Source organism: Catharus ustulatus, chromosome 6, assembly GCF_009819885.2.
Source record: "Catharus ustulatus isolate bCatUst1 chromosome 6, bCatUst1.pri.v2, whole genome shotgun sequence".
NCBI lineage: Eukaryota > Metazoa > Chordata > Aves > Passeriformes > Turdidae > Catharus > Catharus ustulatus.
In genome coordinates, this window is record NC_046226.1 from 40,693,091 (window position 1) to 40,714,317 (window position 21,227).

The 21,227-nt window shown below is 34.0% G+C and overlaps 1 protein-coding gene across 4 annotated transcripts in view; it reads left to right on the forward strand.

Moving 5' to 3' along the window:
* FUT8 (fucosyltransferase 8) overlaps positions 1–21,227 on the forward strand; it is a 100,365-nt gene that overhangs the window by 66,795 nt on the left and 12,343 nt on the right. For all 4 annotated transcript variants that reach the window (XM_033062236.2, XM_033062239.2, XM_033062237.2 and 1 more), the window contains 3 exons: positions 3,066–3,303; positions 17,303–17,549; positions 18,696–18,872. In XM_033062236.2, the coding sequence (XP_032918127.1) occupies positions 3,066–3,303; positions 17,303–17,549; positions 18,696–18,872 (662 nt within the window). The remainder of the gene's footprint in view (positions 1–3,065; positions 3,304–17,302; positions 17,550–18,695; positions 18,873–21,227) is intronic.

The following is a 21,227-nucleotide window of genomic DNA, read 5'->3' on the forward strand; positions in this document are numbered from 1 at the left end:
TTATGAGGTTACTTAGTAAAAGGTAGCAGAGTGCTATCCCACTCCACTCTAATCTGTTGAGATTCATTGGATTGAGTACGTTTCTCTGAACTCTCTTAAATTCATTAACAACACAGTTGTTTCTCATACAGTAAAATATTTTAAAGGAGCAGGGTTTACTTTTGCCAGTTTATCATGTGTTTTGATGGTTGACTACACACTTGAAAGCACTGGAAAATGATGAGGCTTTGAGGCAGCACCTGGGACATTATTCTCTGAGCCTACTTTGGAAGAAGGATGCAGTGGAGACCTGAATTTTGTGACAGCAACAGTATATGCCCATGTTCTTCATGATGAAAGACCATTACATCCATCTTTGCCAGTTGCAAAAGTCTACTTTTATTATAGATGGTGTTCTCTTCCACAGAAAAATGTAATTCTGATCATTTTGGTATTCTGCAAATTTGTTATTTTTATCAGTTGCATGGTTGATAGAAGTTATTCTGAGGAAGATAAAAGGTGTAAACTCTGGAACGTCTTGATGATCTAATCTTCTATATGTTGAAGTATGTTTTGTGTGATTGGTCAACTGTAGGTTTTTTGTTTGGGATTTTGTGTGGGTTTGTTTAATTTTTGTTTGGATTTTTTGGTATTTGTTTTTACTGCAGTTTTATGGCTGTTACATTATGGGGCTTGACATTGGCAGAGGTTCCTTTCATCCCTCTCTTGATTATGTAGATCATTAAACTGGAGACAGGAGTGTGATGAGCAGTGTCATTAGGGTTGAGGACAGAATGTACTACCCATTCAAATCAGAGATTTATAATCCTTTTCTGTGACTTTGTGCCAGGAGGAAAACTCTTTTGTCAGTCTTAATTGGTTTTGAAATTGACTGTTATCCTTTATCAGTTCAATACTTGTACTGTACTTGCTTTGGTTGGCAGTTTTGGTTATGAGCACCCAAGCTATTCTGATGCCTGAAATGTAACTTTTCTTCTTTATCAGTGGGTAATATTTCCACCTTTTCCTGGAAACACCGGTTGAAACTGCAGTATATCCAAGTATCTCTGCTTCCCTTTTTCTTTTAAAATTCTCAATAGACAATTGAAGCTCAAATACTGCTTTGGCCTTTTGCTGCTGGAGTACAGCAATCTGAAAAAACCCCCACAGTCATAAAAACATTAGTTAAATAGCTTCCTTTTAAAGTTGCAAACTAATACTAATAGTTTTAGTTAAGTCTACAAATAATGATAAAACCCAAGTCAGTGCATTATATTAACATTGATAAGCAGTCGCACTATCACATTGTTTCATTGTGTGATTACTACTTGATTACCATAATACTGTTCATAAGCTGTTATATGGAGCTTGCTTTTGCATGAAAGAAAGTGAGAAGGGCACATCTTGGTAAGACTTCAAATATGCCATCGATTACATGCTTTAGTTTTAGAGGACACAAGCATTTGGATGTAATGGGAAGTGTAGAAAGCATAATCTAAGGGCATTTTCTAAAAATGCACAGAGATTATCCCTTTCAAAAAGAATAGCATTGTGGCTTTACCCAACAAAGAACCCCCAGACACTCACTCCTCCTCCTCCCTGGTAGGACAGGGAGGAGAATCAATGGGAGAAAAAAAGCCCAAATACAAAAAAAAAAACCAAAAAAACAACAACCCCACAAAGAAACCCCACTGTGGGTTGAGATAAGAACAGTTTAATAACTGAAACCAAGCAAAATATGATAATATTAATGTTGATATTAATAAAAAAATGTAATATTGCTGATAATAATGATATGAGGAGGTATTTTTTATGGAGTTCTTTATATGTGGATTTCTACAGAATACTTATAGACTGTGGGAAATACATTTGTTACAATTCCAAAAGATACCCGTTAGGTTTAGTCTCAAGTTATCCATTAAATTTATGATGACAGAAGTACTGGTCTGAGGAACAAAAATTGGGAATGGAAATTTTATTTCATTTATTGTTTTCATACTTAGTTATGCTTTGAATTAGACATATTTAAAATGAAAAATAAATACTGAAGGTATAGCACATGTTGTAGAGTTTTGGATGTTTTATTTTTCCCTCCTGCCCCCACTGCCCTCCCAGTCTGAATTGTTGTCCCTTCCTTTACACAACTGAATGCACAAATTAATTTAATTTTAATGTTGTTTAAATGTGAAAGAAAGAGAATTTATATTGATGCTCAAATATCAGTATTTTTGCACCTTCTCTGAAGCTTTCGTTCTAGAGATTTTATGGAAGACCTTTCTGAAAGTTAGAAATCTGTCTAGAGCCTTGCAAGTATGAATATGTACAAAAAAGTAGTGTCTTTTACATAAAGAAAAGCTTCTGTTGATGTTGTGTTGTCCGCATACCTTAAAATTACACATACCTAAAAATATTTATTAGATTTTGCTTTTAAACATAGCATGCATACAATGTAGGCATTTGCCTCCTATCTTGTGGTTTCTTGGTTTGTGAACGTTAAGTATGTTTTTTTATGGAAAGTGTATGCAGATTAAAATTCTGTCCTTTATCACTCTGCTCAGGTAGGTGTTTAACATTCTGTATTTACTATGTGGTCAGTTAGCCTGTGAAGCAGTCCTTTAATAAGCATTTGTTTTATTCTGTACCATTTGTTTTATTCTGTATGTTGTAGACAGGTGGAAATTTTCTTTTATTGGATGACATGCGTGCTTATTGAAAAAGAACTAACAAACTTGAAGAAATGCCAAAGGAAAAGGCATTCCAACACTGAGAATCATGTTGATGAAATGTGAACTTGGAGTCCAAACGTTGGCTTATTCTGACAGATTTACAAATGAGAGAGTGATTTAAAATCTTGAATGTATTCTATTTTACATTAGGATAGTGAAGTACGTTCAATAACTGTTCACGTTCACAGTGAAGAATTCACATAAAATTTTCATGGAACTGACGCTTGCTCATCCACTTTATTAGGAGATGTATTATAGCAGGATGGCTTCTGTAATGGATGACATTTGCCAGTTTTTCAGAAAAACACAAGCCTTTGTTGTATTTTCTCTTGAGCTCCGCTTTTTCACCCATCCTTACAGAACCCGAAGGATTGCAGCAAAGCTAAGAAACTTGTGTGCAACATCAACAAGGGCTGTGGCTACGGCTGCCAGCTTCACCATGTGGTGTACTGTTTCATGATTGCGTACGGCACGCAGCGCACGCTCATCCTGGAGTCGCAGAACTGGCGCTATGCCACCGGCGGCTGGGAGACAGTGTTCCGGCCCGTCAGCGAGACTTGCACCGACAGGGCGGGTTCCAGCACCGGTCACTGGTCAGGTAAGCCTTCAGCACTCACACCGTGCTTCACTCCCGCAGAACTCATCTGTTGTCTCCTTCATGTTGGTGGAGTGTGATAACCGCAACTGCAGTTGCATATGTGAGCGCCTTTTGCATCTCACTTGCCCATTGTATCGAAGAAATATTCCTTGATAAGATAGCTCTGCATTGACAGAGACTTTTTAATACACATTTTTGTATTTGAGATTTAAATTGTAATTTTCCAGCAGGCTGCTGCTGTGTTCCATGTTAGATAATAAGCTAATTTTCATGGGAAGAGAATATTAGAGGCTATTAATAAACTTTTTACAAAATAATGGATGTTGCCAATATTAAGCAATAGAACTGTAAAAGAAATGGTATCCAATAGTCATTCACACCTCAACAAAATAAAGAAATAATTCCTAATGCAAACTGAACAGATCCAAAATTCATGTTGTAAAAACAGTGACGATGTTACATATGAATTGTATTTGTGTATCAGCAAGTTGATCCATTCTTATATCTTGCTGAACAATTTGCCTAGTGTAAGTAGATGGGCACTGATATATGGAGGATCAGGTATATTTGTCAAAGTAGAGATGACATCTTTCTCCATGTAATTGATAGTCAAAACATATCAACATTTTCAGTCTTTTCTCTAGAGCACTGCATACGCAGTGCATAAGGAATCTTAAAGTAACTATAAAGTTTTGCAGGTCGGAAATTAACTTAATGAGATTTACAAAATCCTGTTTACAGATTGCGTGTAAACTCGCATGTTTACACATTGAAACAGCATTTGCACAGTGAAATAGCATCTGTTCTTCAGAGCTTCAAGATGCTACAATGCTTAGCTTTGAGAATTCTGGTTTTCTAAATGAGATTTTTTTTTGCAAAAAATGTTTCTTAGAAATAGTTGGATGTTTTATAAAGACAACTATAAATGGGCAACAGATATTGAAAACTCTAGATGAAGTTTTATTCGTGTTTGGCAAAGTTAGTAAGTGAAATTATCGTCTGGACATGGCTCTCAGTGGACTCCTCTATGTGACTCCAGAATTTAGATGCAGGCAGATTTGTGAGCAGCTTTTGAGCACAATAAGCTGGAAAGCAGTGAATTCATGCACACGTGGCTTCAAAAGATTATATACTTTCATGAAAATCTATTTAAATAGTTGATGGATTCTTGCAATATAGGCTCTTGCTGATGAAAATACAAATAATGCTTCATTTAAGGTCCCTACAGTTTGTGTTCTATTTTTTTTTTACTTTTTAATTAGTTTCTAGATCAGGATGAATAGTTTGAAGGCAGAGCACATGAAATATCCTGATGCAATCAATTATTATTTAAATAATGAGTGCCACTAATTTGAGTTTTCATATTCTACAGCTGGAGGACGTTGAGCTATGAAAGACATTCTTTCTGTAGTCAGCCTGTTGGCCATAAACTGTGTTAAATTCTGATCTTGTGCAATGGCTTGGTCAGCGTGGAGGAATGATGCTGACAATTGATTTCTTTGCTAGCCTCAGTGTGGCTTCAGTAGGAGTTTTCTCTGGATACTCAATTGGTGCTAAATTTTTATCTTGCTGAATATTTCTGTGTGCTTCTTGTGTCTCCCTAAATCTATATAGATTTTATTTACTTGTATATTTATTTATTTATTCGCTGTTTTTTTCAGGGACAAATAAGTCTGAAATTCTTAACTCTGTTTAGGAGCAGTTTGTTTGCAGAACCACACCTTTAATTGTATGTCTCCCTACAAATTCTGAAATCAGCATGGTATTTTCTAGATTTTCAAAATAAATGTATTAAAATGCATTGACATTTATCAATTTTAATTTTTCATAAACCAATAATTTCTACTATGTAGTGTAGGGTTTAAAAAGTTTTTAAAAATTATGTTTCAACAATATTCATACAAGTGAGTAATTTTAGCAAGTGTTAAATGCAAATTATGGAAATAGGCCAACAACTCAGAAAAATATATCCTCTAAGAGAAATGCTTTCATGTAATTTGCAGACCTGAATAGATAATAACTTAGTAAAATATGCTTCATGACAAAATTGTTTAAATTTATGCATCTATCTTTTTACTTTTTAATATAATTGCTCCTACTTGACATTTTTAGTTTTATTTGCAGCACAAAATTTTGCGGTTTCTGAACTTCATCTTCAGTGAAACAATTTAGATTGTAATACCTTCTCCAAAGAATTAAAAGGCTTATATAAGCTGAGACTACATATAATTCTAGAATTTTGTAACTAGGTATAAAAACTAAGCTTGTTTTTGGAATTTGGGAAGTAGAGTGAATTTTAACGAGCAAGCTAATATTTGCCTGATAGAAGATTACTAAGACATATTTTCACCTGTGAAGAACTAAGGGCCAGCTCAGCCCATGTCATGTCTTGCAGGAGTTGTTCTTTGTGTTTGACATGGCAACTCTGGAATCAAGTTCAGCTTTTCTGTCTTAAATCTTAAATGACTGAGAATTCTATTGCAGATTTCTGTAAATACAACAGTTATTTTACACCGTGGCAGAAGTTTTCCTTGTCTTTTGTTTCATTCATACTGTCATTGTAGAGAAAAAGAAGTGGAAGAGATGGTTTTATATATGCTCTTTTTAGTTCTAAAATTATATCTTGACTGCAATTGCATCTTTCTCGTAGTTCGTTTTTCCTTTGATATATATGGTCAAACTCTTTATGAATAATTTAGGTAGGAATTTTTCTAAGAAGCATGAATGATTTGCTAGTAATAAGAACCAAAGCGTAGAGAACTTATGAAGACATATTTATCATGAAATTTTTGATTAACTTTCTTTAAATTAATTAGTTAACCAGGTCAGAACGTTCTGTTATCATCGCTGCATGTTAAAACAGAGCCTCTTATAATTTTTTACATGCTGATTTATGGTGTTATGGTGACATTCCCAATAATAAATTGAAAGATGTTTATAAAATGTTTATAAAATAACTAGATTTTAAGAATCATAAAATAAATTAAAAAGAAAACAGACAGATTGTAGAAATCATATCTGCATTTTGAGCTGGAGGATGAAGGGATGTGGAGGTAAAGAAGCCATCTACATGCTTTAAATAACAGTATGTGCTCCTTCCCATAAGGCCTAAAAACCAGAAAGATGAAAGATAACTTGAAAAGGGGAACCTGAAACAAAGTTTCCTACAGTTATCCTTGAATATTGATTTTGCTGCCTCTAACTATGATTTGATGAATTAATGCTTTTGAGGAAGGGATACCCAGGGGGAGAAAATGGCAGAGCTCTTCATTTGTTGGTAGTTCCAGCTTTTAAGTATCAATTAAACTACAATCTTAAAATATGAATTAACTAATATGTTTGTATGTATAATTCAAGAATGTGGATACTGTGGGTACATAAAATGAATGTTTAATTTATTAAAGCCTATCTGGCAACAGTAATCAAAAAGACTAAATAAAAATTACCAAAGCAAACCATAAAAAGTTGTACAGAATTAATTGCAATAAATTAAAAACTTTCACTTCATGAGCTAGATATAGCTTGACAGTAGTTTTTTTTACGGAAATCAGCTGAATATTTAGTATTGGCCTAAATAACCTTTTAACTTGCATACTATTGTATAGAATTATGTTTTGCTCCCACATCTCACTCTTATTTGTAAAATCTTGCAGAAAAAATGGGTTCATTTCTAGTTCTAATTCTTAACATTTTTATATAGTAACTTTCATTATTTACATTTTAATTAAAACAAATTCCATTTCTGTGAAGCGATCTGGAGAACAGTGATTTGAGAGAAGTATAACAGCAAGCTGTCTGAATTTTCCCTGTTTTTCAGTTATGTTAATCTTGAAATCAAGTTACTGATACTGTGTAGATTTTTTTGTCCTCGAGGTACCTTGTAATATAGTCTATGTAAAGACATTTGTAAACACATAAATATGTTTAGGAAGTGGTTACTCTTAAAAGGACCTTGGAATTCTAATGAAGTAGGTCTGAGTTTTGAAAGCAATGCAGTAACCTAAAAGAGCTGAGTGTGATCCTTATTCATTTCTAAGTGGAGAGCTATTGAATAACAGCAAGAAGAGCAAAGACAGGCTGCAGGACACTCTACTTCTGTTATCTGGCCTTCAAAATGAATATTGATAAATATGAAAGGATCCTGAGAAAGACCTAAACTGATTCAAGGACATAATAATTAAAATTAAATTAAAAATTAAAAAACCATAATTCAGTTCTACAATAAAGCAAGTTTTAAAAGCTGGTCCTGCCACATTTTCTAGGTATTTCTGTAGGGGAAGTATTTCTACTTTTAGACAAAGATGTGGCTGGACAATTTTGATTAGAGATGAGGTCTACTTTTTAACAACTCACTGCTGCTGTTGACCCCTATTATGGCAACTGGTCCAGAAGTAGAAAAGCAAAAAAAATTGCACAGTCTGAAGTTGGAATTACAGGAGATGTCATCTTTTCTTGTAACTAGTTTTATTTCTTTTGGGGATTTTTAACACAGAAAAATGTTTGACTTTGGTTTTTGAGTGGGTATGGGTTTTTAAAAATTTGTTTGTTTTGTAGTGATACTTTTAATATTGTCTTAGAACTCGTGTCATGAAGTTCACTTGTGCAGTCCCAAATCTGCCATACTAAACTAAATTAATTTGTATTTTAAGGAGGTTGTCATAAAATACATCTGTAAGTTCTTTCATGCTATAGTCAGTCAAGCCAATTTAATCCTAATTAGACCATTTATGTGGCCTAAATGTACCACTGGTTCTCATCTAATTATATGAGGAATTATATCAGATCTGTTCTTGGTGAAAGAATGGTGTTGGAAGTTGTTTTGCATGTCAGTAGCATCTTTTAACAGGAGAGGAGATAAATCCATTTAAATACAGCCATTGTCTAATAAATTTTCTGATAGCATAAGTAGCTTTAAAGGTTGATGTATATAACTGTGCTATCAGAAAATATTCAAGAAACAAGAATGTTGGATTGTATACAGTGAATTCTCTGTATGTCATTGCCAATTTAGTTTCAGATTTGATGTATGTATAAAATGCAATTGAGTGTTTGATAATAGTTCTTGCATGGGCAGGACCATAAGCAGATTAGCAAATGTGTTCCATGAGAATTCTTCAACCATGTTGAAATGAAGGAAGGTAACTTAAATGTGCCCACTGAAATAATTGCTTTCCAAATAGCAGGGGCTTCTTTCCTTACATTTCTTGATAAGGGGAAGCTGAAGCTGAAGACTTAGAAATCCAAAGAGTGCATGGAGGCGGTGAAAAGGATTCTTGACTTTGTTTTGTTCAGTGGTGGGAGTAATTGATCACATATTTGATCACAGATCTCCTGCTGTTCATATGAAATATTGCACTTTTGAAGCATGACTTTCCCTTTTTCCCAACAGATTGATGTTGCTCCCACAATGTAGTAGCAAGACCAGTTACCTGTATGTTAGTGATTAATTGCAGACTTTCCTTATGAGCATTAAACCATGGATAGCAAATTACAGATTGGTAAACAAAGAGTCCATTACAAACTGTAAAAATAGGTTTTTGCTTAACTGTCACCATTATAAGAAATTTTTAATAAACAAAAAAGCGACAACTTGGCTTAATATTAGAGTTTATTTGATTTTTATTTTGAAAAGTTTTTTTCAAAAAAGTTGTTCTGCAGCATGCACAGTAGGGAAAAATAGTGTGTTTTATACTCAAAGGAAAAAAATCAGGCCTTTTTTTTTTAATTTGAAGAGGTGGCATGAGGTAAACTCAGTATGTTAGTTCTCAAACAAACGACAACATTTGAAATGTTAAATCTGAGTTCTTTGTTTGGCGGCGTAAATTTCATTCCAAACTGAAGCATTGTTAGGTTTTTGGGGAATTACAACCTACATTCAGGTTTTGAATAATGTTCTAATATATTGCACTGGTCATTACAATGGTCTAGTGAAGTAATATTACCTATTTTTAAGTAACCTTTAAACAAGGGTAACCTGAACTGGTAGCTGTGGAATTGAATTCAAACCCATCCTACATCTTGAAAATGTCTGCTGCCATTTCTGGGTGGGAGACATCCCCGAGCACTGCCAGCACTATGGGTTATGGCTCTGATGCTTGGGAATATATCAGTTATTATGGTGGCCATTCTTTCTCTTCATGCAGCTACTCTCAGTTCTTTACAGTAGCACAAGATTGGGTGTTTCATTTGTTTCAGTGTAACTTCACCAAGTCCTAAAAGGTTTTTGTCTTTTTGCATTTGAGTAATGAATTAAAAGAGAACCTTAAAATGTCAGCTAATTCTCGAGATATATCCCTTGTCTAGATTTAGAATGTCAAACTGAAGAGTTGCTTATAGGCAAATGGTTCTGAATAAAATTTTTCCACCATGTGAAATAACTGAATTTATACTAAGATATCTAAGGCATAAATAATTTCTTGCATTTTATGTTTTTGCTTCTCAATCTTTAGGCCTTTAGGCCACCAATTTATTTCTAGTTTTGTGAACAGATAAGAAATTTGAAAAGCTGCCTTTTATTGCATTGATCTCCTACCCATATTTGAAGACATTTGAAGACACATTAATTTTAGCACTTAATATAATTTGGTATTTTAAATGACATAATAAATTTTTTCCATTAAAAAAAAATATTTACTGTAATACCTATTTTTTTGCATTGCATGTCCATGAATGTGATTGTGCTAAAGTTTATAGAGAAATCTTTGGAAAATGTTTTCCTTTATCGGGTATTACATAAATCCTGTGACAATTCTGAACAAAACAGGTTTTTTGTTGGTTTTTTTTGTTGTTGGTTTTTTTTTTTTTTTTTACAAGGACCCTTAACTAAAGTAGTGGTTTTAGGTTTCTAATAATGTGCAAATTAATAATCGTTTATTACTGTAATAGTTATGGAGAATGCGTCTCTTTTTGTGTGATTTATCTTGTTTTTTTTCTTAAGACTTCCATTACATTTTCCCCTATGACTGAAGATCAGAAAGATTTCCTTTTCCATTATTGCAGGCTTACACTCTTGATTTTTCTCCTTTCATGTTGGTAGACCATATGAAGTAGAATGAATCCTTTTTTCTTTCAAATGCATTGTTAAGGTGATGTGTACCTCACTGCCATGAATCTCAAACAACAATCTCATATAGAAGGTTTATTGTCTCCTGTTTTATTTAAGGGTAACTAAAATGTCCTTTTGTCTACAAATACCTTGGGAGCTGTTTTCCATCTGGACTTGCATATGGAGGTACTTTTACTCATTCATTGAAAGGGGAGTCCTACAGAGTGTTCAGATTAGAACAACAGAAGATTGGGAGTTATAAACTACTATCTCAAAAAGACAGTAAATGGCTTGCCTAAACTGGGAGTGCTTCTCCACTAGATTCTTGGACAGCCAGCTGCAAATATTAAGCTCCATTGTCATGACCTATTGGAAACTTCTAGGTCATGAGAGATGAGATATTGTCTTGTTTTTCACATTCTTATAAATGCCTGTTACAGGCTAGAGTGAATGTCCAGTCAGCATATGCATGCAAGTAATAAGTCCCTGAAGCTGTTGAAGGATTATTATAAAAATAAGCTATTTTCCATTCCAGATAAGATTACCTAATATTCAAAGCAAGTATTTGGAACTATATTAAAATACATAATAATTAATGTTAGACTTAATTAGAATTAGTATTAATTAGAATTAATAATTTAGAACTAGTATTAATTAGAATTAATAGTTAGCTAGAATTAATGTTTCAAATATATAATAATGAATGTTAGACTGAAATAGAGAATAAACCTCTGTGGAATTGTAATGATCTTTTTTATGTGTTCCTGAGTTATTTCAACTATCCTTATGTATCATCTTACAAAACATCAATTCTGTTTACTGTTTACTTGAATGACTAGACTTAGGAAATGTGGCAGAACCCCTTTGCATTTATAAAAGTGTATTTGCCTTTGCAAATACGTTTCATGATAGTTTCTGGCAGCCAGGGAATTGGAGCTCCTCTTTAACAGGTACCCCTTTCATATTAGTGTTTAGATGAAGTGGGGCATTGTTCAAAAGCAGTTTAAATATATAAAGATAAAAGAAAAAATAAATTGCTAGTAAGCTTCTTGATTTCTACCTAGTTTGATGGTCTTCTGACTGTTCTGTGAAGTCCGTTTGTGCAATCTCTTCATCTGTAAACTTTCCAGCTGACACGCTGGGTATCTAAACAATTGAGGATGGGAAAAATCTTTACTTTTTAATGTTCTCTCAAAGCAATGTGACAGTTGCCACATAAAGCTTCTAGTAAGCAGTGAGAAGTTTGCAGTGGAGTGAAACAGAAATATAGGTCCTAATAATGCAGCTCACCTAAGCTGCTAAAAAGGGAACAGAGGCTCTTTTGTTTTGTGAGAGACAGAGCTATTGCAAATGCAGAAATCGTTACACTCAGTTGAGGCCTCCATCAGGTCAAAAGGGAAAACAAAAGCAAAAGTTTTGTCATTGTGCTTTACCTTTCTATCTGCTCTTTTTCTTCTTAAGCCTAACTTAGTTTAAGCCCCTGGATATTGAATGAATTTTGGCCAAATTTGGCTCAAATAAATAGGTCTTGTTAAGGTCTCTCGAAAGTCTTCAAAATAGATAAAATAGGTGTGGGTAAAGAGCCACTGAAGTCAACATCCAGGCCTGTGAGGAAGTGAGAGGCAGTGACTGATCACAGATGCCACTTTTCAACACACAAACAGAACCCAGAGAGGTAAGGGATGTGAGAACAAGTGAGGGTAGTTGCAAGAGTTGTGCAGAGGATAGGCAAGAATGCAGGAAAAAAGCCTTGGAAGTGCTGGGTGTAGAAAAGTAATAGAAAACATGTTGGCATGTTTGAAAACATTTTGGTTCATTCACTCCTGAAGGAATTGAGATTCAGTCCCTTGGGATGACAAATGGGACAACACTATCCATATGGCATGTGAAACCCGGGAAAAGAAGGACTGTATTTTCAGTTTCTTTAGAACAGAATTGTACCAAATTTGTTCAACACCTATCTGCCTTAAAAGGCTTGGTTACATAAAGGATGATTAAAAAATTAGTAAGTGGAACACTAGTGAAAAATAAATCGGAAACCAAGTTGAGAAATGCTGTATTAAAATTGTACAAAGCAAAAGCTTAGAGAAAAAAAAAAACATTTAGATATATGAATTGTATTTTACATTGACTTCTTTAAAAGAAAAATACTATTTTTACCTCATGTTAGTTTTCATTTTATAATTCAACTATGGCATAAAGCTCTTATGAGATAACTTTATTTAAGCTTGCAAATGCCCAGAGGATAGTTGTAGGAGGTGTAGTCTGCATCACAAAACAGATAAAAGCATACTTTTACTTTCTTCTGAGCTGGTTGACAATTCATAAAGGGCACAACATGCTGTAATTTTGCATAGTTTTCAGTTTTTACTGTGTCTGAAAAGAGAAGCACTGAAATACCACTGATGAAGCCTGAACCTGCTGTCCTTGCACTCCATAACAGGAGCCAGCAGGACAATGAGGAGCCTTGGGAGAATTCAGCACAGTGCCCTCACCATATCCTGTGCTAATCAAACAGCTTTCCCAGCTCTCTGACACATCTCCTGTAAGGTTCCCAACTGGCAGTCAGTCTCTCGTGCTGTAGAGCCTGGTTAAGTAGATCTCTCATAAGTCTCTGCAAGTTGCTATCGGCTTAATTAAGCATATTATAGAAACAGAAAAAACAGGGAAGCTATTCCATTTTTGCATCAGTTTATTCAGTTGTGTTTGTAGCAAGACAAACTGAAACTCAATTGAAATTCTCAGTTACAAGACAGGAATGTCCTTATCATGGTGTTCTTTGGCATGCTTTAAGGACTTCTTGAAAAAATTCAAATTAGCTGGTGAATTTTTAAATAGTAGGAGAATGAATGATCAAAGAGGTTTTCAATTAACATTAACTAATAGTAGTGATTGCATGGTAAAATGTTGACCTCCTTTCAGGTAATTAATTAACCAACACCCAGTGAAAATGCCCATCCAAATGCAGGTATGAGCCAATGTTCAGATGACGGGAAGTAAGCTTACCTAAAATGACAAAATTCCACAGGTTTGTTTGAGTCAAATCAACATTTTTCAGGCTTCCAAGAAAAATAAGTTGATAAGAATGATACAAATAGCAAGAGTTTTTAAATGGGCTTTAAATTAGAGTAAATTTGAAAAGTAGACAGACGGTAAGGTTATGCCAAATCACAAAAATTGTATAAGTCCTGAGGGCAATAAAGTGATTAAGGCACATTGGGATACTGTTGCAAAGCAAAATTATGCTTTTTATAACACATGGAGCTCATTTCAGTACCTAAAAAGTATTTCAGTGGGTCTCCTGGAAACTGAAACTGTGTTACTGATATGTTAGTGATGAACATACCCAGAAGCTGGTAATAAATAAGAACTAGATGGTACAGCTGGCATGGGTCATCTGAATTAAAATCAATTTCAGTCCAGGACCTTCCTCCAGAACATGTTGTTATGGTAAGAGTGAGTGTTTTCAATATTACAGTACTTTATGACTCTTGCAAAAACACTCAATCTTTGGGTACTCAGTGAAGTAAAATCAAAAACAGGATTAAGATGCAGAACTCTGGAAGACAATTATTTAGGTCATTCCAAACTGAAAAATAGCACCTGGAATTGTATGAAAGTTAAGCTATCAGTAGAATTATAGTGACAAATTTTGACAACTGTAAAATAAATCACACCAGAAGTAGTAATTTGAAGTATTACTGACATGTAAGTTATGTATAACAACTCTAAGAGGTATCTTCCAACCTAAATAATTGTATGATTCTGTGATCAAATGTCAAAATTGTACCACCACTGAGCAGGGCTTTGGACTTGACTGACAAGATGATGCTATGATTTAAACTACCAACACAAGAAAAATATGTAAACATTAGTATGGATTATTACCTTTTATGGCTTATCTATTACTTAACAAAATCCATCTGTGAAGTAGAAAAAACTCAATTATTTTACTAATTAGAGAAAATGTAGCTTACAACTGAAATGTGAATTAAAAATTCATTATGTATTTGGACTTGGTTTCATTATCTTCAGTTGAAAAGTCATATGAATGAGCGATGTGATTTATCGTTTTCTATTGTATCTGCTTGTCTATTGATCTGACTGAGTTTTGGTTATCTCCTGTGTCATTGATTTTGATTGCAGCTTATTTCTGAGTAAAATAAAACAATATCCTGCTGTCGAAAAAAGGATGACAGTTTTTTAAACTATGCCTGTTGAAAACAGGACAAGCTCATTGCCTATCAGGAATCTTTTCATGAATATGAAAAAAAAAAGTGATCAGTAGGGTAAGAATGCTGTCTCTTGCCTGTGTGGCTGTTGCAGAGAGTTGTTTACTCCTTCAGGGTTACTAAAGAGTTACTTTACACCGATTTTGTTCCAGCACAAAAGCAAACAGTTACTGTAAGTTTTCCTTTCACTGCATCTACTATTTTGTACTTTTAAAAGTGAAGGAAGACTAATAGGGAGTTTTTCCTTCATTCAGGTATGATAATATAGGTAATACAATCTAGAGAGTTGCCATAATGTTTACGGGAATTGTACACGTATATATGTGTTTGATTATGCAAATCATACTTGTATGTAACCAATTAACACACTACAACGTCATTAAAATAGCCATGAGAATATTTATGATTTTTTAAAGATAACACTCGACCTGGTAGTTAATTTTGAACAATCAAATTGTTTTTCCTGAATGAAATACATTTAGTTTGTTTCTGGTTTTGATTTGCAGCGAATCTTGCAACTTCATTACTATTCAAACAACACATCGGAGAGTTGAAAGCTGAAATCTGATTCTTTTTTCACAATCTTCTTTGATATTCTGTGATTTTGGTATACTTTCACAGAATTTGCTATCTATTGCTGAGAGTTTTCTTAGTTATTTCTGGCCAATCTCATTTTCTTCAAAACCTTAAGACAACCTATGGAAATTTTTAGAAGCACATATTCTTTTAATAGGATGGAACAATGTATTGAGTCCTGTTCGGGGTAGGAATGTCAAATAGAAGTCAGATTGCTCAATCAGCTTTATCAATAGCAAGGTTATACAAATGACTGTCTTTACAGACCAACATATTTATTCAGTCACAGAACAAAGTTTAAAAGCTTGTCAGTGATGCTGTACTTAATAAAAATTCACCTTTTGTACGCAGCTTTGCACCACCTGCTTTTTTCCCTCAAAAGGTTTGCAGCAGATTTTCTTCTCTATTTTAAGATTGAAGTCTTTTTTCTCTTGGCAAAGACTGCTCTTTTATTTACCCCCCTGTTTCTTCTCCCATTCTCAGTTAAGGGGGAAAAAGGTAAAAAGGATGGAACCTCAAGCATTCTCTCATACCATTCCCAAGCTAAACATTTCTTGTCTGAACTTTTGCTGATACTTCACATCTGCACCAGATTTAGCACTTCCCTGGCCTCATGCTGCTCTTCTTTATTGCAGCTTTCTGAAGTCATACTAATAAAGCATTATCCATCATATTATAAGAAGATTTAAATGCTCAATATTTTTGCTGAATTTATGAACTTTTATTAAATCTTTTCCTGTGAGTGTGATATAATAGATGGTAAAAATATGAACTGGCTTCTTGAATTAAGAAGAATCATCCATACCTGTAGTATGGGAAATTCTTCTAAAGAATCCCTTACAGTGATGATATACAGTGCAGGGATGAAATACTGACATATAGATACATCTTGGAAGATAGATTTCCAAATCTGGAAAAAAATGAATTGAAAATATACCTGAGCATAACAAACATTCCTTATTTTAAATAACCATATCTCAGAGAGTTACTGCAGAATTTTGACTAGTCTTGCAAAAGCGTTCCTACCTTTGGGATTTTTAACTGTTCTTAAACTCATTATTCCTTCCCTGAATCGATTTTTTTTCAGCATTAAGATTTACTCAGTCATCAACAGTTATAAGAGTTTGATTTGCTTATACTTAAAGCAGTTTTTTTTCCTGGCTGGTGAGCACTAAAGGGAGAACTAACCATCTTTGCCAGTAAATACTGCAGACAATGGAAACATTATTTTGGAGGAAATGAGCACAGTAGAAATATTACCTGAAATGTTCAATGCTTTAAAAATGTAATGTTTTGTTTTATGTTGTCATGTATTATAATTTATTTCAGTATATGAACAGAGCTTTGAATGATAAGTTATGTAGACAGTTGTGTTAGTGTAATTTGTAAAAACTCTTGAAAGATGTTTAGTGGCTATTAAGCCTTGAATTAAAATTCCATCTAAACCATCTGTCTATTCTACTGTGGTTAATATTTGAAACATAACAAATTCTTACCTGTGTATATCACATGCTTATATAGTGCTTGTGTTTTCCATGTTCTATTTAATTTACTACTTCATAGTTTAAGTTCTGAAGACAGGAATTGTCTTTCTTTTCTTCTAACAACAGAGTAGCTAATTTAGTAGTTAAAATGATGTCCAAAATGCTGAAATTTACTGCAATAAAATGTGGTCAAAAGAGCAGAAGAGCTATAGTTATTTTTCAAACTATTTCTTGTGCCTTAAAATATTTTTGTTTAATTTTTAAACAAATAACTGACATTTAGATATTTTTGATAACAATTTGTCCAGATAAGCCTTTGCACACAGTAGTGATATAGTTGTATACAAGAAGGTGTCAATATATAAACAGGAACACATTTTATATTTTATTAACTGCCAGCTGCTAATAATTCAAACGCTTTCAATTTTGTTCTACTTGAGTGGATTGTTAGATACAACTCATATATAAATCTAGTCTAAAATGATGATTTTTATTGGATTTTTTAATGCTTAATGTTTTTGAAAAAATAGAGCAGGGGTTAGGTAGCCTTTTTGAACTTGAGGATACAGATGAGTTGATATGTTTGGGATATTATTTGCCAATGGTAATGCTTATTAGTAAAGTAAACTACTTGACTCATCTTAGTGTGTATTTTAAAACAGGTGAGGCTAATGATAAGGATGTTCAGGTGGTGGAACTTCCCATTGTTGACAGCTTACACCCACGGCCACCCTATTTGCCCTTGGCTGTCCCTGAAGACTTGGCTGATAGACTAATTCGTGTACATGGGGATCCTGCAGTGTGGTGGGTCTCACAGTTTGTGAAATACTTGATTCGTCCACAGCCTTGGCTAGAAAAAGAAATAGAGGAAGCCACAAGGAAACTTGGTTTTAAACATCCAGTGATCGGGTGGGTATTTAGTTTTCTTTTTAACTGTCTGTGCTTTAATATGTGTATGCAGTGATTCCTGTTCAGGAAAGATTGTTTTACAATGATAATCAGAGTCTCAAAGTATTTTGTGGGGTGTGAGGCTGATTTCTAGATGAAGCTCTTGTTTTTTAACTGTGCATAATACAAGTTTGTTACAAGTATTTCTTTGGAAACTTGACAATCTGTAGTTGGACAGATAGGTAAAAGGCAGCTCAATAGAAGGTTTTTTAACATGTTCTTCCACATCTGATAATACAGAATTTCATTAATGTAATTGCCTTAGAGCTTGTATTCCAGGCGCTTTACTCTCTATGTCTTCTTTCCAGTGCCTGTAGTTTTTAAATTTGAGGAAAAAAGGCTAAGCCTACATTTTACATGCCACAATTCACAAATAATTTTATCACTGGCTAAATATGAACATGGTATCTTCCCTTCCCTTCCCTGCTGGTGTTTTTGCCAGTGTTTTTTCTCAGCAATAATGATGAATTGGAAAGGTCTGTGTGGGGAGATAAGGAGAGAAGGAAGAAAAGCAATAAAAAGCAACTTGTGGGAGAAAGGGTTTTTCCACCATGTGGTGTGAAAAATGTCGCTGCTGCTATGTTAGTCTTCTTCCTTTGCCAGAATTTCCTTTAGTCCTTAAACTTTCTTTTTCTAGGAGTACACAGTAGGTTGTCCAAATGTTAGTTGGCTTTTGACCTTGAGCTGGTAGGGCACTTCACTGCTGCAGCATCTGAAGACTTGTTACATTTCAAGGAGGTCAAAAAATGCATTTATTACTACCTCAATTCAAACCAGACATTATATGATGCAAATATTCCTATTTTTTGTTGAACCTGTATTGATCAAGCATTATCTATATATAGTAGATAACTTAACCTTGTGCACAAAAGGAATGCACCTTATATGCTATAATTCAACGTCCATCATTCCTTTCTTTCAGTTACCCTTTGCCTCCCTTGTCAGGCTATTATATTGCTTTTGAGAACAGACTAACTTCATATGGTCAGTGTGTCTTGGTGGACATGGATGAGTTTTAATCCCTCCTTATTTTATATAAGGATTGAATTTAAAGTTTCATTTGTTGAAGTATGTACAGTATTTATCAATGTGTCTCCCTTTGTGCAGTGTTCATGTCCGAAGGACAGACAAAGTGGGGACGGAGGCAGCATTTCACCCCATTGAGGAGTACATGGTGCACGTGGAAGAGCGCTTCGAGCTTCTTGCTCGCAGGATGCATGTTGATAAAAAGAGAGTGTATTTGGCTACAGATGACCCTTCATTGTTGCAAGAGGCAAAATCCAAGTAAGATGAATTATATTTATATTGCCCTTCCTTCCTTCCTTCCTTCCTTGCTTCCTTCCTTCGTTAGCTTTACAATTTCTGACTATTGTGCACCAAAAGTTTTAATATATTTTTTTTTTAAATCCTTTATTCAGTTAAGACTGCATTTCATTTTCCAGTGATTTTGATTTTCTCTCAGGTATGTTTTTTTGGGATTTTTTTTCTCCCAAGCATTTTTTTAAAAGCTTAATGTTCAATATCTAGAAGAGTTGAGCAAGATACCCTGTGACTATATAAAAACAAATCAATGCTGTAGAAGGGAGGTAAATAAAAATAATCTACATATAAATAATGGACACATAAAAATTCTTATTGAACATACATATTAAAAAGAAACTACTTAGAAATATTGTGAAACTGGGTTAATATATTAAGAAGTATATAAAACCTGTCCAAAAAATATCTCTCTGTGAGCAGTTGCCAGAGGAATTTTTATAAGTGGGTTGAAAAGCTTAGGATGAAGCTCTTCCTTCTTTCAGAAGGACTTCTGTAGTGATAACATAGAAGCCTTTCATCCTACAAGTTGCATAATTTTGTCCTTAACTATAGATGGGATTCTCAACTTCTTACAGTCTTTTTGCTCTGTATCCTCTTCTAGCTCTCTGGAACATGGATACACAGTAAACATTCATTTACTCTTATGTAGCCTGTATTTCTTGTAAATTAATACTTCTAATTAATTAATTAATACTTTCTAAAATCAAAGCAACTCAGTACTGGCAAATTTTTGAACTGTTCTATTCTTGGTGACATTCTTGGAAAAATATATAAGATAACATACTACATAACAGATTTCCTTTAGCATATGCAAGGTAAGCAGAAAATGTTATTTTGTAGTAGAAGTATTTTCTCCAGCATTGACAACCTGTCTATTCCAACTGTGCTGTTTTTGTTTTTCATATCTATGAAAGGCTGTTGTTTAAAATTATGGTGTTTTGTAAAAACTAAACGAACACTCTCAACTCCAGATGATGGCAACCTAATCCTTCCTTTTTTTTGTGTGTAGAAGCAAGAACAAAGGCAGAAACAATTCTAGCATTTAAAGTGCAAATCTAAACAATGAAAAGACAGGTAATACAAAGTTGAGGTTATAATCTTTAATTCATTATATTGTCCTAAGTAACTTTAATAACAGTTTGTAGCGTAACAGAATTCAATATTGATGTAACAATCTTAGTTGTGAATTTTTCTTTATTTTTGTTTAACTTTCAAACCTTAGCAATCTTCATGAATAATAAAGAGATGTTCTACCTGTGTAAACATATCATCCCAAGTTTTTAATGGCAATAAAAACAAATTACAGAATTTTAACTTATTCAGTAAAACAATACTGAATTTTATTAAGAATTACAGCTCAAGTCCATTCCAAATCACAATTTTACTTTCATATGGTAAGATACAGCTCAACCATTCAGCATTAATTTTATGTTTTCTTCGTAAAAGGCATTGAATCTGTAAGTATTGAAGAGTTTTTTGTGTGTTACTGCTCCATTTCCAGGTCACAGCTTACACTGAAACATAATTTCCTACGTTGCTTGCACCCTACTCCTGCTTGCAGCTTCAGAAGCTTGAGTAGAAACCATTTGAAACTTCCCGTGATTTCACAGAAGGGAGACTGCAATTTGATGTTTGGGCATTTAATAGCATCTGAAGGCAGGTTAAGGTCATATTTTGGCAGGAAAGAAGCTTTTCTTTTCTTGTGAAATCAGCTATAAATTGGTTTACGCTTCTGACAAAAATGTTCTAGTCACATTGAACTACCAAGCTTTGATAGAAACAGCTGTCACATTGCAGTAGCTTATGTTGCATTCATTATTTGGTGCAATAATATTAGTAAGTACTAGGTACTGTATCTCTCTACAAGAGAGTGACTGGCTGTCAAACAGCGTTGGCATTTAAGTTAAGAAAATTTAGCCAACATTCACATGAATAGGCATGTTGTTTCTAGCAAGACAAGTATTTTAAGCTATTCATAGTCAGGAAAACAGAAATGTTTTGACTTAAGTTTCAGAAATTTCCCATGCAGTCAGACGTCTACCAACTGCAAGTACAGTAGTAAAGATAGTGCAGTCACTACCACGAATTTGTAGTGTTTGTGTTCTACTTCCAAAAGAAGGAAAGAAGTGATTTATTTTCAGAATTAGGATCATGTAGAACAATTTTAGTAGAGAGTAGCAGGGTTGAGAGTTCAACAACTGTAATGATCAGGGGATTAAAGCATTTGACAGCTTGTGGTAAGCAGAACTTGTGGTATTTATCTTGGGTAAGTGATGTGTTAGGGATGGTGTAAATTGCTTTTTCTTTGGCTGATTTAAT